This window comes from Bactrocera neohumeralis, chromosome 4 (genome assembly GCF_024586455.1).
Source record: "Bactrocera neohumeralis isolate Rockhampton chromosome 4, APGP_CSIRO_Bneo_wtdbg2-racon-allhic-juicebox.fasta_v2, whole genome shotgun sequence".
In the NCBI taxonomy this organism is placed as follows: Eukaryota; Metazoa; Arthropoda; class Insecta; order Diptera; family Tephritidae; genus Bactrocera; species Bactrocera neohumeralis.
The window spans coordinates 78,245,348-78,262,163 of record NC_065921.1 but is presented as its reverse complement, the minus strand read 5'-3'; the positions used below and the strand labels follow the sequence as shown (position 1 = coordinate 78,262,163).

At 36.3% G+C, this 16,816-nt stretch overlaps 3 protein-coding genes across 4 annotated transcripts; 1 reads left to right on the top strand and 2 right to left on the bottom strand.

Annotated features, from left to right (window-relative positions):
• Window positions 1-22: 22 nt before the first annotated feature.
• LOC126755504 (uncharacterized) lies at window positions 23-7,300 on the bottom strand. Its single transcript, XM_050468123.1, has 9 exons — window positions 6,269-7,300; window positions 5,838-6,142; window positions 5,199-5,723; window positions 5,030-5,120; window positions 2,927-3,777; window positions 2,714-2,849; window positions 2,520-2,623; window positions 2,335-2,462; window positions 23-2,273 (listed from the first exon to the last, which is right to left on the bottom strand). The coding sequence occupies exons 1-9, from the start codon at window positions 7,155-7,157 to the stop codon at window positions 1,436-1,438; spliced, it is 3,867 nt and encodes a 1,288-aa protein (XP_050324080.1). The 5' UTR covers window positions 7,158-7,300; the 3' UTR covers window positions 23-1,435.
• Window positions 7,301-7,581: 281 nt separating this feature from the next.
• LOC126755515 (serine/threonine-protein kinase prpf4B) lies at window positions 7,582-8,664 on the top strand. Of its 2 annotated transcripts, XM_050468153.1 has the most exons (3): window positions 7,582-8,303; window positions 8,366-8,451; window positions 8,507-8,664. In XM_050468153.1, the coding sequence occupies exons 1-2, from the start codon at window positions 7,662-7,664 to the stop codon at window positions 8,444-8,446; spliced, it is 723 nt and encodes a 240-aa protein (XP_050324110.1). In that variant the 5' UTR covers window positions 7,582-7,661; the 3' UTR covers window positions 8,447-8,451; window positions 8,507-8,664. The 2 variants fall into 2 exon arrangements, with proteins under 2 accessions (XP_050324110.1, XP_050324109.1); XM_050468152.1 differs by having other exon boundaries at window positions 7,583-8,303; window positions 8,366-8,664.
• Window positions 8,316-9,107, bottom strand: LOC126755519 (39S ribosomal protein L41, mitochondrial). Its single transcript, XM_050468158.1, has one exon. It carries the CDS (start codon window positions 9,007-9,009, stop codon window positions 8,503-8,505), a length of 507 nt encoding a protein of 168 aa, XP_050324115.1. The 5' UTR covers window positions 9,010-9,107; the 3' UTR covers window positions 8,316-8,502.
• Window positions 9,108-16,816: the final 7,709 nt, after the last annotated feature.

Sequence of the window (16,816 nt, the reverse complement as noted above, 5' to 3'; positions counted from 1 at the left end):
ATGTTAAAAAAAGAATATTCAATTATTTTTTAAAGAAATTTATTCGGTTTTCAAAGAACAAATTTTATACACATTGAGTTTGCGGCTAACCAAGTTAGCAAAACTAACGTAGAGTGGTCATTCGTGCGCTTGCGCTTTACAATATCTCGTTAGTTGCTTTTAAATTAATGTGCTATAAGTTTATATATATATCTATATACATGCACATGCATATATATGATTAAATTGTGTTTAAAATTTGTTTTTCATATATATATATACTTTTTGAAGCATTTTAATGCAATTTAATTTGGTATATATGTATGTACGTATGATATTGTTGTAGTTTATATCCTTTACTGTATATATGTATATTGTTTGTATGTATTCCTTTATATGTATGCCATCACGCTTTTACTTTTTTCTGACTACACATTTATTTATATATTATGTTTTCCTCAATTATTCTCGTCCTTATATAAATATATTGTGTACTTTGTATATAATAATTACATTTTTGTTGTATTTATTTAGCATTGAACAATTTCTGCTTATTTAAAAATAAAATAAGAACTTTTGCTAAACAATAAACGGCGAAATTTCAAGCAAAATGCGAACCTGTATTAACTTAAAAGTGCACCACATACTAGGTTAGACATTATAAACATATTTATACATATACATATATATATACATACATATATAAATCAAATTTAGTAAAATAAAGTCAAAAGCATTTACGAGACAATTGAAAGTAATTGGGATATTCACTAACGGTATAAATGTTGCGCATGTTTCTTTTACGTTTAAATATTTAAATGTAAACGGTAAAAAAAAATTAATTATAGATATTCTGATTTTGATAATTTACCATTGTTAAATATTCTTTTATTAGAGGTTTTCACGAAGCTGCAGCTGGTTTAAAATTAAGAATAAAATTAAAAATAAGAAAAATATAAAAAAAAAATTGTAAGCTTTTAATGTCGAATGGCTGTTTGAAAGTTTCTAGATTCCGCAAAACAATGATACGAAACAATTTTTCAAATGTAAACAAAGAAAGCAGCTGTCATATGTCAGCACGCAATTAAAACCTTCGTGAATAGCTCGAAAATTGTTTTGACACAAATCGTTTTTATAAAAAGTACAATTATTTGTAAATTGTAAAGAAATTAAATTTAGATGATTTATTAATTTAAATTATGGCCAACGTTTGTAAAAGAAAAAATATGCAACATTTATAGGGTAGTTGCAAAATGCAGTAGATATTATTATGTACTACATTTTGCAACAAGTTCCAATACAAGAAGCATGCCAATGCACGAAAAATGTATACACTAAGTGAATATCCCTAACAAACCTACTCATGTTTAATAGTACCTCACAATTCGTCACTTTCCGCTACTCAATAGCTTTGCCACGGCAACGTGTAGTCACGTTGGCGCTGTTTCATTCGTTTTCATTGCTGTTGGTTATGATGGTGCTGCTGCTGTTGCTGCTGCTGCATCATTTGATGATAGTGCTGTTGCTCAGCAGCTGCCACCGCATCAAACATAGGCGTGTGCACTTCACCTAAAAATTGTGGCGTTGCTGGCGGATTTGGATCGGCCAACTCACCAATTAACGGCATATCAATATCAGATGTATTGAGCGCATGTTGTTGCTCTGGCTGTCCAAAACCAATGTGATATTGTGCCGCCTGCACATCGCCACTATCAACCATATGACTGCTATAAGCCGTGGCGGCTTGCTGATCCACAACGCCTGTGTTGTCGAGTGTAGACGGCGCTTGTTGCTGCGGCGGCTGCTGCTCTTGCTGTACATTTTGGCCATCCAATATAGGACTGGTCTCCATGTCACCGAATTGTATGGGTTGCACTGTATCGGTGTCCATTGCCACTTGTGGTGCTTGCAATTCGGTTGGTTCTACCGCCGCGTTAACTACAGATTCGGTTGCAGTGTCGTTGGCTTGTTCGCCAATTGGTTCATCACCTTCGGCACCAGATTCACCATCGCGTCGCACCAAACCCAGCATATCTAACATATTGCGTTTGACGGTGTTCTCTTGGGCAGCCTCCACTGAGGCATATGCCGATTTTTGACCACATGTGGCCAAATGATGTGCCATCTTATTGCCAATCGATGTGGAGAAACCGCAAATACAATGCATTTCATTTGGTAGTGGCAATTCCATAACTTCGTGCGCCACACTACCGCCGCTGCACTCGGCCGCATGCTCGAAGACAGCACGTTCACAACACGATTTGTAATTACATTTATTGCATTTCAAAACGCCACTGAAATGTTAAAAGTAAAACTAAAATTTGTACAAAAATTAAAGGAGAAGCATCAAAGTACCTGAAATGCTCTTCACTTAGAATTTCAGAGTTACACTCCGCACAAATGGAACCGTCAATGAATGCAAAGAACTCGCCGAGTTTCGAAACTACGGTGTAGGGTAGTGGTTCGCGATGATGACTGCGTATCTGTAATTGCGTAAGAAATTAATTATTTAATTTATTATATCAGGAACACACACTTACCTTCGGTGGTGCAATAAGCATAGAGTTGGCGAGCAGTGGCAGCACCTTTTGTGTGCTCTTCAAAAGGCTAGTGTGATGATTGGCCGAGTGCTGCTTTAATGCACCTGAAAATACAAGCAATTTAAAATATTAGTTTATTTGGAAAAATGTGAAATGAAACATAACCTAAAAAATTTTAAATTCTCAACACTTACCCTTTTCGATAAAGCTGAGCGCACACTTTTGACAACGCAACTGTATATCCTTCTTATGAAGATGAGCACGAAGATGCATATAATAGTTTTCAATGTTGGAAACGCTAACATGTCCTTTGTAGGAGAAACGGAAAATCTGTAATTGCCAAAAAATAAAAATAAAATAAATTAGTTTTTGGCAATTAATAAATTGCAATTTTTTGCACTACTCACATCCAAACAGAATGGACATTGCAAGAAATTCTGACTTTTATGATCATCATAGAAATGACGGACTGCATCACGATGCGACGATGAACGATAGCCACATGCCTGACAAACATATGGCAATTCCAACATATTATGCATCTTCTGCAAATGCACCGTTAAATGATGCAACGAATTGAAGCGTTGCTGGCAAATTAAACAGTGATAAGAAGCTGACGCAGCTGACTTCGTTTCGAGTGGATGCATAATTTGATTGTGTTTAGTGAGTACCGACTCGCTGGGATGCTTATCCAGACAGAATAGACATTGGAACTGATGATCCTTATCGGCAATAATATGTGAGACCAAATGTGTTTGTAATTTCTCATTGGAATCGAATGACTCAGTAAGATCGCAAATGGGGCAATCAACATTGGTGGCCTCAACAACAGCGCCAGCGTCATTCTTGTAAGGAAAATTTTCGAAATTTACATCCAAACCATCGCGTACGCCATAGTACAATTCCTCAATACCCTTTAAATCGTCCTCAAGATCCTTTTCTTTTTTTACCTTGGCCTCGACAAGCAGTTTCTTGCTAGAAGTGGGCTCGGACTTAGCGCTAGATGCATGATGTTTAGAGGATGAGGACTTTGATGCTGGTTGCGCTTTGCTAGTTGACGAGCTACTATTTTTTGCCGAGGATTTTTTCGGTTCTGGTTTGTAATCATCATCTGCAGCAGCAGCAGCTGCTGCGTGACGTCCGCGACGACCACTTGTAACGGGCGATGAAGTGTCATGACGTGGTGTATCGGGTTTCTCCTTCTTAATAGACTTCAAGTTGACTTTTTCCGGTTGAACGTAATCAGCTTCGTTTATGGCTGCAAACAAGATTGTAGTAAAATAAATTTTAAATAGAAATTTAGGAAGCAATATCAAGACTAGTTGTTGTAGTCTAACTGGATTAGCGTTTGAAATTCAAAAATAGTTGTGGTGAGCAAGAGAGAATACTGTAAATGAAATTTTCATTTAAAGGAGAAAATATTCTTGTAGAAAATTCTACGCTTGTGAAAATTATATGTTTGTTAGCTTAATTTCTCGTTTGATTGTCAATAATTCCTTTTCTTATTTACATATTTACTTCCTAACCTCAAAACAAAGTTTTGCCTTTATATCTCAACTGTTATTTAGTTTATCAAATTTTGCGTTAAAATCGCATACAAAAAGCATAATACCACAAGCTAATTATTTTTCTAAGATTTTCTATGAAGACTTTTTTTTTAACAATCACAACTTTTCAATCCAAGAGTAAATATCGTCAATGTGCACCAAAAATAAAAATAGAAAAGCTTGTCTTGTTTGTTTAGTTTTTAATAAAACAAGAAATTTATTTAAAATCAAATAGCCATTATTTTAACTTCACTACACTTATTTATAAATAAGATATTATGCTTTTTGTATATAAATACGACTAATTTCTTTTTATTACATAGCTATTATGCAACGTGAACAATATTGAAGGTTTTTTCCAAAATTAAATGAAAAAACACAGTAACAACAAAAGACTGGGCAAATTATTAAAGTTTGGCATTATATGCAAATTTAAAGTAACACTTTTTTGTAACAAAAATTATTATGTTTTTTGTTTTGGAATGAAACCTTCAAGCATCATACACAAAGATTATAATTTTTAGCACAAATTATGAAAGTTTTAAGTAATTGAAATTATTTAAAGAATTTGTACTCTAAATATGAAAATATTTTAAGAAATATCGTAACATAGAACGTTGCAACAATTTTCGCTCAATCAAAATGTAATGACAACACATTATACTGCTCTTTCGAGTGGTACTTAGCAACTAGTTGAGGTAAAAGGCCTGAGGATTAAGCACATTAGCTAAAACTAAGACATGATTTAGCAAAAAAAAACTTGCATCTTGTGGTTTTAAACGAGCGCTGCAACGAAGAAATAAAAATAAATAAAATTTTTACATTAGTCAAATAAAAAAATATTAAAACATTATTCCAAAATTAGTTGTAGCATATATACGTCCTGGCGTTACTGCCGCCAAAACATTTTTGCAAATGTTAAATAATAGTCGCCATCCTTAAGTGCTAAAATGTGGTACTAACGTTTTTTCAACCGTTTCGGTGTTGTATTTGCTGGCGTCTCTCGATAATTTGCTGGCAGCACGCTCCAATCCTTGAAGGGATTCGTTGCAACCTGTTTAAAAATATATTTACATGTAAGTAATGAATTTGTAATGTTATAATATTTTTAGGCGCACGGCGCGCTACACACCTGATACAAGCGTTGCGTGAGCGTTTCGTTGGTGTTCATACGTGTCTGCTCTGCTATATGTGAGGTTATGTTGTTGAAAGCCTGCAATGCATATGTGCCGAATTGTTCACGCCAAACCAATTCATCCAAAAATTGTTGGATCATCTGACGCGACAGCAGGGATAAGGTATTCTGGAACATACGTGGCACAATGCGACGTAAGTAATCCATTACGGCGGAGTTTGTGTGCTTGGCAGAGCTATCGGTTGCGGCAGCTTGTATGATGTTTTTAAAGCCCATGGAGTATAGTGTCATTTTATCCACAGTTAAATCAATGCAAATAACACTGTCTTTGTGCACCCAACGTTGCAACGGCTCCAGTATAGTCTGAAAACGTTTTTTATAATTGCGATCAGCATCGGATACCGGTTCGACGGCACGTAGTCGTATGGTTTTCTCTGCATAATCCAGAACGCCTAAAACTTCAACTTTCACTTGACGTTGTTGACCATCCTGCGATGTGGTGCCCAACGAGATAACACCAACCTGCAAAAAATATATGTGTATAAATATATATAAAAATACAATTTTACAAAAAGTGAAAGCAAAACAGAAAATATACATATATATATATATATTTTACAATAATATTTTAATCACCTCCACAAATCGTTCTGGTCCGCCTAGCTTTTTACATTTTTGATGCACTGCTAATGTGCAAATTGCACGAAGCCACGTATAAACACCCTTTATATAGACATTGTCTACCTTAACCCACTGTACGACGTTTTGTATATTTGTCTGACAAGACCAATGATAAATTAGTTTGAGTATGCATGATGGTGGGTGTGGTGCACCTTCAAATATGGAACCGTGAAATACAGAAACAAAACGCATTGGACAGCATTCACTAATCCAAACATAACCACCGGTGTAGGGAAACTTTGTGGCATCAGAATAAACACCTTGAAAATAAAAATGTAAGATTTTATTAAATAGTTATCAAGAAAAGAAACTTTCCAGATTTGAACATAAAAAAAATAAATATATCAATATATTTTTTATTTTCCCAGCTACTACGATAAACTCACCCAATTTTAACTCATATGAGCGATGATTTGCGCACTTTTGCTCGGCTTTTAACAGACCCTCTTGTATAAGCCATTCAGTAAATTTATTTGGTGTCAACATCAGCACCAACTTTACCTTTGAATCCAATTTGCTACGTGTACTTGACATATCTTTAACTTTGAGCCAAGGTTTGGCCAACACCACCAAAGATGGAAATGTTTTGCCTTGAAGTTTAGTTTCTTTACCTTGGTCTTTACCGTCCTTTCCATCTTTACCATCCGTACCGATAACCAAACCGCCGACGGAACTAATTTCTGATGGCTTGAAATTTGTTGGCGGGGTTGTAGGTGATGCGCCTTTATCACCTTTACTTGATGTTGTTGCTTTTCCGCTTGAACCAGCTTTTCCACCTTTACCAATTGTGCCTGGCGAAGTAGGGGGCTGCAGGCCCTTTTGACCTTTAGCTCCCTTTGTAACGTTTCCAGGTGTGCCAATAGCGACCGGCGTTAACCCCTTTTTGCCTGCAGCTACTGCAATGCGCTTCGCTAATGGCACATCGTCTTCCTCTTCATCCGAAGATTCTAAATATACAAAGTTAGATGGACGTTTACGCGCACCACCGCGTGTACCGCCCACTGGCGTAGTAGGTGCATCAACTTTAGCGGGTTTTTTTGGTGGTAATGTGGCCTCTTTTAATTCCTGTAAAACTTTACCCTTAAATGAATACGCCTGAAATACCTGGCCATTGAAAAGCTCACGACCCTCATTGCTAGTCAATGCTGATTTTAGTGCATTTTTAATTGCATTATGCTCATTGGTCACTTTCTCGTATGCAGCTAATTGTGCTGGGGATAATTCCTCAACCCAGCATTCTAATTCTAAGCTTATATCACTTTTCGTTACTCGCATTTTTCTTCTTGGCAAGCAAAACGCGTTTTAAAATGTTTAAAATCCAAGTTTTCAATTAAAATTGCTATTATATTTTCACACGCAACAATTCAATTCGACTGATAAAAATTTTCACATAGAGAAAAATGGCGATGGCGGCGTTGCTATGCTGACGTTGCCATTGTTACGAAATGTAGAGGAACTTAAGAAAGAGAGATTATTGGGAGCACAAATTGGTAAGAAATTAAATTACAATTTTTTAAAATATGAATGCATTAAAGATGAAGTAATATATATAATAGTGTATATGTTTCTGTTTAATAAATTTTATACAAAAATTGTGCCTCTCTTGAGAAAACCCGTATGTACATTTATTTGGCTTAATACGCTAAACAGATTCTGCAAACAGTTCGTTTACGTAAAAAAATATGGCAACATTGAATGACAATGTATTTCTGAACAAATTTTTGTCCACATACAACGAATACTGTGTTTTGCCGGTAAAATATATTTCTATAATTAATAATGCGGGAGAGTGAATCCAAGAGTTCTCGACGAGATAGGGATCGTGATCGAGACCGTGGACGAGATAGAGATAAGGAACGGGATCGGGAACGTGAACGTGAACGAGATCGTGACCGCGAGAGAGATAGGGAAAGGGACCGAGATCGCCACTACGCACGGAAATATCGTTCAAAATCTAGATCACAGTCCCGTAGCAGTCGTTCAAAAAAAAGCAAAAAATCGAAGAAGTCAAAAAAATACTCAAGACGCAGTCCAAGCAGTAGCAGCTCATCATCCTCCTCTAGTTATTCTGTTGCTAGTCGTAGCAGTCGAAATTCACACAAATCCCGTTCACAAGCCAGAAGTACGCGTGCACCTAGTTCAGAAGAGAATTCACGCACAGCAGCGTCCGCTTCATTGGCCGTTGCTACCCTCAAAGGTATAGATGCTATTGATGCACAGGTGCGAAAGGCCTTGGACGCCATTGAGGAGGAAGCGTTTCAACCAAAAACATTTTTTAGCACACGTGATAGAGAAGCTCCAGAAAAGAAACCACTACCAGAAAAAGTTATTATTGATTTGGAATCGGAAACAGTGAAGTTACCAAAACCTACTGATGCATCAAAAGACACCAAAGCCGATGAGAAAATATTCCACCCAAATGTAAGCAAAATATAGAATTTCAGTAACAACTTTTATTAATATAGTTTATTTACACATTACAGTTCATTGGTGATGCAGACTTAAAGGCGGAAAAATGGTTGCGAAAACTATATAATTACCGTCAAAGATATTATCAAGAGTAATTTATGTTAGTATAGGTACCACTGCTAATTTGCTTTTAATAATGAAAATATATGATTTAGAATATATCTGAACCGGTTTTACGTGCGCGTATTAAAGCCTCATCAGCAGTCAACTGTTCATCTTTTGAAGGTGTCACAGGACTACCATCATCATTCAGTTTTCCTTCTTTAAAATCTTCAATTATCTTCTTAGAATAAACCGCATTGAACAAATCCAAGCTGGTAAATTCTGATTGAATTACTTCTGGTGCTCTGTAGGATACGTAAGGTTTCAACTTGCAGTCAGTCAGATCCGGTACTATTAATTCGGGTATGCGTTCTGGAATTTCAACAAATCTGCCATCAACCATGACGCCCGTGTCCCGTACACCGCGCTTATCAATAGGTACTGGAGGATTTGCTAGCGTTTTTTGTGCTTCCTTGACGCTGCGTGTACCCCGTTTGTTTGGTACTTGAAATTTGCGAAAATTACGTTTACCATCAAGTGGTGTTGTAGTGCTAATACCGCGACCACTTTTGCCAATCACTGGCATAATACGGAATAACTTTGTGCAGTTCTGCATATTTCCAGTTTTAAACGAATATGGTTAAATAACCAGCTGAAAATTCACATGTATAAACACAAGTAAAGTAGTTGCTGTTGGTAGCGGTTTTAAACGGGAACGATGACAATGAAACAATGTAGTGTGAATGATGAATCAAAGCAATTGGTATATGAATTTTAAAAAGAAGAAAACAAAAACGGTAAGTGTAAAATTGCCGATGTTTTTATATCGTTTTATATTTAGAATATTTTTAAAATCTAATTATGTAGTTGATGCATCTATTTATTATAATTGAAGTAATAAATCAATAGTTTGTCGTCACTGCGTTTGTAATCGCTGCGGTTATCGATAACTGTTCTCATATATTAGTATCGATCAGTATCAATGCACTATCCTTATCAGCTGTTGTAGTTGACTGGTAAAAAAATCATACTTTACAAAATGACATAATAAATTGAATGAAAGTGCATTTCGGTTTTGAACTATTTTCTTATCAGTTGTTATGTAATCTGATTGGGAAATCACTCGTGTTCCTTACAATGTAATGTTTTGTTCATATACACAAATATACATACAATACATACATATATATGTATGTACTTGCGTGCGGATTGGCTAAATATGAGGTTTGAATTTACTCACCGATTATATGGAATGCGGCTGCTTATGTGTCTAATTTTACATATTTGTGCTTGAACAGAGTATATTATATTTGTCACTGAGTATGTGCCACCCAAAAGGAAAGATCTGAGACCCTATAAAGTGAATTTTTATATAAATGATGATTGTGACGAGCTGCTTCGATTTAACTATACCTATCTGCCGGTATAGTTCTATATAATAGTATATATAACTATACCTTCAGTTTTTGAAATATCGGTCAGATATCTGGCACAAGCTCTTTTCTCACCAAGAAGCTGCTTATTTGTCGGAATCATCTATATTAGACCTCTATAAAGTATAGCTACCATATAAATTGATCGATCAAAATCAAGTCCTTGTATGAAAAACTTTTTTATTTGACCCGATATCTTCACGAAATTTGACATATGTATGTATGTATGTACATACATACGTTTTTGTCCAAGAAAATGCTACATTCTCCGCACGTATTGTTCAGATCGGATCACTATAGCATATAGCTGCCATATAAACCTAGCGATCAAAAGGACGATTAAGATCCTATTACATCCTTTTTGCTATAAGAAATACACATGTGAAGGGTATTATAGCTTCGGTGCAGGCATACCAAACATTTTTCATGTTTTAATTTCTTTTTTGAACAAAAAATTGAACGCCTCATTGAATATAGAATATCACCATATGAAATGTAAATATATGTATATGTATGTATGTATGCAAACAACCAACATACATACATACATATGTATGTACATACTAAAATATGCAATTACCATATGTGTACAATGCACATTTGTATATGTGTCGTCCTTTCCTTATATTTACTTTCATAAACTACATTTCCTTCATTTGTGCATATTGTACCCATTATCCTTGTCTTTCTTTGTCATTACGCATTCTGACCGTCAAAAGGGAAATTATAGTAGCTACTTACAAACATAAATACAAAGAACTTTATTCATGGTGCACCTCTAATTGCAATTGATTGGCCTTCACAAGCAGTTTCTTTGACCTTAACTTTTGTTGGTCAATAATTTATTATATTACACGAATGTGTGGGTGTGTTGGTGTGTGTGTATGCATGAAACACAAGTTTTTACTGAACTGCATATGCACATTTTCCGGGCGTGCACTTCTGTATTTATAAATACACAGCCATACGTATACATACATATGCATGAATACACATTTTGGTTGTGTTTTGCTTACATACATACATACATATGTATATATGTACATACATAAGTGTATCTGTGTAGTGGGAAGAAAGTGCATTTGCCAAGTCACCGCACATTTATTTCTGAAAATATGGACAATTTTCGCGATTCACAAAAGTTATTTACGTACATACATATACATATGTATGTATACTTAAACTAGCATAGAGACCCTGTAAGAAAATATTGTAATAGTAGCTAAGATATTTTTGAGAGAGTTTGTTGCGTTGGTTCTATGATAATTCATAGTTTTAGAGCTGTTTTCTCAAGGTCCGGTTAGCAGCCTTGTGTCAGTAAAGTTCTGGTTAACTAACCGAGACTCCTGCTTTCGATAAAGAACCTGCATTTTTAGTCAGGGCCGTTTTCACAAGTCTGGTTTGTAGCTATCTGTCGGTTAAGTACTGGTTAACTAACCGAGACGACTGCTTTCGATAAATAATTTTAAAAGAACTTTTTAAAAGAACAATGTCTGGTTAGCAGCCAACTGTCAGTTAAGTTCTGGTTAACTAACCGAGACTACCTTCTTTCGTTAAAGAATCTGTTTTTAACCAAAACTCACTCCTGCTTTCGATAGATAATCTTTTTGGTAACTTAACTGACAGATGGCTGCTAACTGTCAGTTAAGTTCCGGTTAACTAACCGAGACTCTTGCTTTTGGTAAAGAACCATTTTTTAACCAATTCTTAACTGGCATATGGTAGTAAATTAAAACAATAATAATGTAAAGGTAAGCTTTTTCTCCATTTCTCTCCTCCGAACCCGCCACTTTTGTTCTCGACAGTTTCTTATACACATCCACACATATCATCTTCGCTCTAGCTAAATTTCCTGCTTGGTACAATAAGACCCGCTGTTCACACATGTCGGAGAATTTTCGCATATGTGTCTTTAATTCTTTAGATATCGAAAACCAACTAGGAACATAAACACCTAAATTTCTCATATATTATTTCCAATATTAAAAAAAGTTATATCGAACTAACAGATTGTTACTGGCCAACGCAACTCCAATACTTTTTATGTTATATTGCTACTCTCAGTTCCTCTCAAACTGTGCTGACAGCGCGAAAAATTGGCAAAAAAAACGAAATTTGCATGTTAAATTATCTTTACCACTGCACCTAACAACTGTATTTAATATTTTTGTTTACTGCTCATACCAATCTGACAATCTTTTATGCGTTTAATGCGTACTATAATTTCTAACAATTTATTACTTACTGACATGTCATGACTGATGTCATGCCAAAAACATTTTATGGAATTCCGCCTGGGTGGTAACGGATATGTGCGCTTATCCGCTTGTTACGTTGATAATAAATGCGCAAGCTGGTTTGTTTATATCAGTTCATATGAAAAATTCTATGTGTGCATTACATGTACAGGTATGTGCATAAAAATGGCATAAGTGCATAGTTTTGTATAAGCACTAAAAGACGATTATGATGACTGCAAAAATTTTGAAAAATATATGAGTGTACAACAAACTGTCAAAAAAAAAATGATAAAACGTCAAACGAACTGTCAACATGTCAAACAAACTGTCAAAATGCCAAAAAATGTCAAAATGTCAAGCAAACTGTCAAAATGTCGAACAGAAGGTTAAATTGCGCAAGCACATTGTCAAAATGCCAAGCAAACTGTCAAAATGTCTAACAAATTGTCAAAAGGTCAAACAAGCTATCAAAATTTAAAAGAAGCTGTCAAAATGTCAAACAGACTGTCAAACAAACTGCCAACATATCAAACAAACGGTAAAATTGTCAAACACACTGTCATTAAAAAAAACATTAATGTCAAACAAACTGTCAAAATGTCAAGAAAACTATCAAAAGGTCAAACAAACTGTCAACATGTCAAGCAAAGCGTCAAAACTATCAAAAGGTCAAACAAACAAACAAACTGTCCAAAGGTCTAGGAAACTGTCGAAATGACAAAAAAGCTGTCAAAATGTCAAAAAAGCTGTTAAAATTTCAAAAAAGCTGTCAAAACGTCAAAAAAAGCTGTCAAAATGTCAAACAAACTGTCAGCTTGTCAAACAAATGGTTTAACTGTCAAACACACTGTCATTAAAAAAACATTAACGTCAAACAAACTGTCAAAATGTCAATAAAACTATCAAAAGGTCAAACAAACTGTCAACATGTCAAGCAAAGCGTCAAAACTATCAAAATGTCAGCCAAACTGTCAAAGGTATAGGAAACTGTCAAAATGTCAAAAAAGCTGTCAAAATGTCAAAAAAGCTGTCCAAATGTCAAAAAAGCTGTTAAAATTTCAAAAAAGCTGTCAAAACGTCAAAAAAAGCTGTCAAAATGTCAAACAAACTGTCAAAATGTCAAGTAAACTGTTAAAATTTCAAAGTAACTTACAAACTCTCCGATCAAATCAAACTGAAAATCACTTATTATATTTCAATAAAAAAATTCCAGAAAAGCTTGCAGTGCAATTTCTTTGCGCGCAACTGTAAACTGGTCGCTGTCGAAGGCGCGTGGCCGTTTCGATTTTAATTTCACTTCGTATAGCGCAGACTGCATTTGTGATTGGTATTGTGCACTCAGCAAAAAAAATTACGAAAAATAATAAAAATAATAAAAACATTAGGAAAGTGAAAAAAATATTACAAACTTGAGCGGAAAACCCATACTTTTACATATCATATAAACCATGAAAGCGGCAGAGTAGAAGCCCAAGTAGCATATACATACATACAAGTATGTACATAGTATGTACATGCTGAAGTAATAAAAAGTCGAATTTTTGTGTCCACCACCAAGTGCACCAATAAAGTTGAGCATGGGCGTATACGACTGGGGTCCGAGGGGGTCTAGAAGCAATTTATATGAGTATTTTGACTATCTGTGCAACTCTTATGCTAGGTTTCTTCAGCTTAAACGGACGCAAAAATAATTAATGTTGACAGAAAAGTACTACCACTAGGGTCCACACTCATGGATTATCAGACACTTGGATAGTGGAATTAGCATTTTAAATATGTGTTCTTGCTGCGAAATTGAATAAAGAATTTGATTTGCAGCATTTTCCTTCTTAAAAGTTTCTCGAGAGAACGTCGAAAACTCTAGCTGCTGGAAGTACGGACGCTTCTTATATGACTTTTAGAACCTATCTTCTTCTTCTTTACTGGCGTAGACACCGCTTACGCGATTATAGCCGAGTTAACAACAGCGCGTCAATCGTTTCTTCTTTTCGCTACGTGGCGCAAATTGGTCGTATATCTCGTACAGCTCATCGTTCCATCGAATACGATATTCGCTGTGGCCAATGCGCAAAGGACCATAAATCTTTCGCAGAACCTTTCTCTCGAAAACTCGCAACGTCGACTCATCAGTTGTTGTCATCGTCCAAGCCTCTGCACCATATAACAGGATGGGAATTATGAGCGACTTATAGAGTTTGGCTTTTGTTCGGTCGGTTGTTGATTTGCCAAGTCTAAAGCCAGACTGATAAGGTCTAATCAGTTTGTTGACGGTGGGCTTTAATTTTTCACACAATACGCTCGATAGAACCTTATATGCGATGTTGAGGAGGCGTATCCCACGGTAGTTGGCGCAGATTGTGTGGTCTCCCTTTTTGTGGATTGGGCAGAGTACACTTAAATTCCAATTGTTGGGTATGCTTTCGTTCGACCATATTTTACAAAGAAGCTGATGCATGCCCCTTATCAGTTCTTCGCCGCCGTGTTTGAATAGCTCGGCCGGCAATCCATCGGCCCCGCTGCTTTTTTGTTCTTCGGGCGGGTAATTGCTATTCGAACTTCTTCATGGTCGGGCAATGAAACGTCTGTTCCATCGTCATCGATTGGGGATTTAGAAACTATATATACCCAAAAAATAGTAAGACTTTGTTCATAATTTTAAAATTCTTAATTTATTCTTCAAAATCTTTGTCGTTCCTCTCAAAGTAATCCGCCTTGGTTCCAATACACTTTTCCAATCCTCGAAACAGTTGTTAAAAATTTCCGGAATAGCCTTCAATATGTGTACCGATTCAGGTTTAATGCCTTCAATTGACTCAAAACGGTGTCACCGGAGAGGTCGTTTGAGTTTGCTGAATAGCCAGAAGTCACACGGAACTAAATCAGGCGAATACAGTGATTGCGGCACGAACCAACAAAACTGTCAACATAGCCTTGATTTTTGACCTGCTTTTTTCGGCTTCGGTTAATCTTTGCCACGATATTCGATATTAGGCCGATTGATTGTCCATTTCCAGGTCGCAAGCATAAATTCCAGACCATCACTGGTAATAATACAAGTACGTTTCATGACACCCAAATAGTCGGAAAACATTGTTTCGCAGACGTTAACGCGACGCTGCTTTTCGAAAAAATTTAGTGATTTTGGAACCAATCGTGTTTTCGCTCTTCTTAGGCCATTTTTCTAAATGGTTTTCACGGATCCTTTCGATATTGCAACGATGTCAGCAAGATCTTTGAAAGTAGATCTTTGATTCTCAAGCACAAATTCTTTTATTTTATTGACGTGTTAAACATCAGTTGATATTGATGGCCGTCCTGGGCGTTCTGGTTCGTCGTCAACGCGTTCTCGACCCTCTTTGATTAATTTGTACCAATCAAAAACACTTGTTCGCGATAAATAATTATCACCGAAGGCATTTTCCAACATTCTGAACGTTTCGGTACCAGAAATTTGTACTTAGAAAAATATATTTCGACGAATGTGTTTTTGGACCAAATTTAAATTAAAAAGTCTTACTATGTTTTGCCCATAGTAGTATAACCCCTTAAATAAAATTGGAAACGTGGTTAGAATCCTGGTTCACAGAAATACTCACTCTGGTATGCTTTCCGCTGGCTTTCAGAGACAGTTTCTATTAAAACCGACTAGAATTATGCTTTGCTTGAAGAACTTATGATTTCTTCCCTACAGGAAATTCGTAAGATTTCCCTTACTTCGTGAACTTATGAGTTTTTTATTTCTAAAGAAAAGTTATAAGTTAAAAATTTCGAGTTTTGCAAAACCCATTCAATGCCAGTTGTCTATCTTCTTCTTCCTTATTGGCGTTCACACCGCTTACGCAGTTTGCAACAGCGCGCCAGTCGCTCTTCCTTTCTCTGTTCTCTGGCGCCAAGATTCCAAGTGTAGCCAGGTCCTTCTCCAACTGGTCTTTCCAACTGAGTGGAGGTCTTCCTCTTCATCTGCTTCCCCCGCCGGGTACTACGTCGAGTACTCTCAGAGCTTGAGTATTTTCATCCATTCGGATGACATGACCTAGCCATCTTTATTCCGATCTGCAGTTCGAATTTTTTTCTCCAGGAGTAGATTGAAGAAGTCGCACGATAGCGAATCGCCTTGTCGGAAATCTGGTTTGTTATCGAACGGTTCGGAGAGGACCTTCCCGATTTTGACGGATTTATCTATCTATCTTTTCTCCCGGAGTAGATTGAAGAAGTCGCACGATAGCGAATCGCCTTGTCGGAAATCTGGTTTGTTATCGAACGGTTCGGAGAGGACCTTCCCGATTTTGACGGATCTATCTATCTACAACATTGTTTTGCATTAGGGATTGCTACTGAACCGGCAATACTGAAACTCCGAGTGTATTTCTGTCACTTTTTATAGTCCATTACATCCACAAAAACAGTTTTCAAACTGCCATTTGTTGGTTAACACCAAAGGTAAATACCACAATTTCGACCGTTCCCACGACAGTCGGGTCTACGAAACCGGAACGGACCCGGATTTTTATCCGGCCAAGGACTGTCAACTCGGCAGAATTTCTGCCGTTACAACAACAACAACAACCACAAACTCGAAAGCTTGCTGCGAAAGCGCTTCTCGTGATTAATGTTCAGGGTCTGTTTTGTAGAAGCAAAATGTGGAGTTTATAATGCTTGTTTAGCATCACTTCTGCTTGATTTCATTGAGACACCTGTTGGTTGAGACAGAAAAATAATTAATTGCAGAATTTAAGGAAAATTGGGCCTT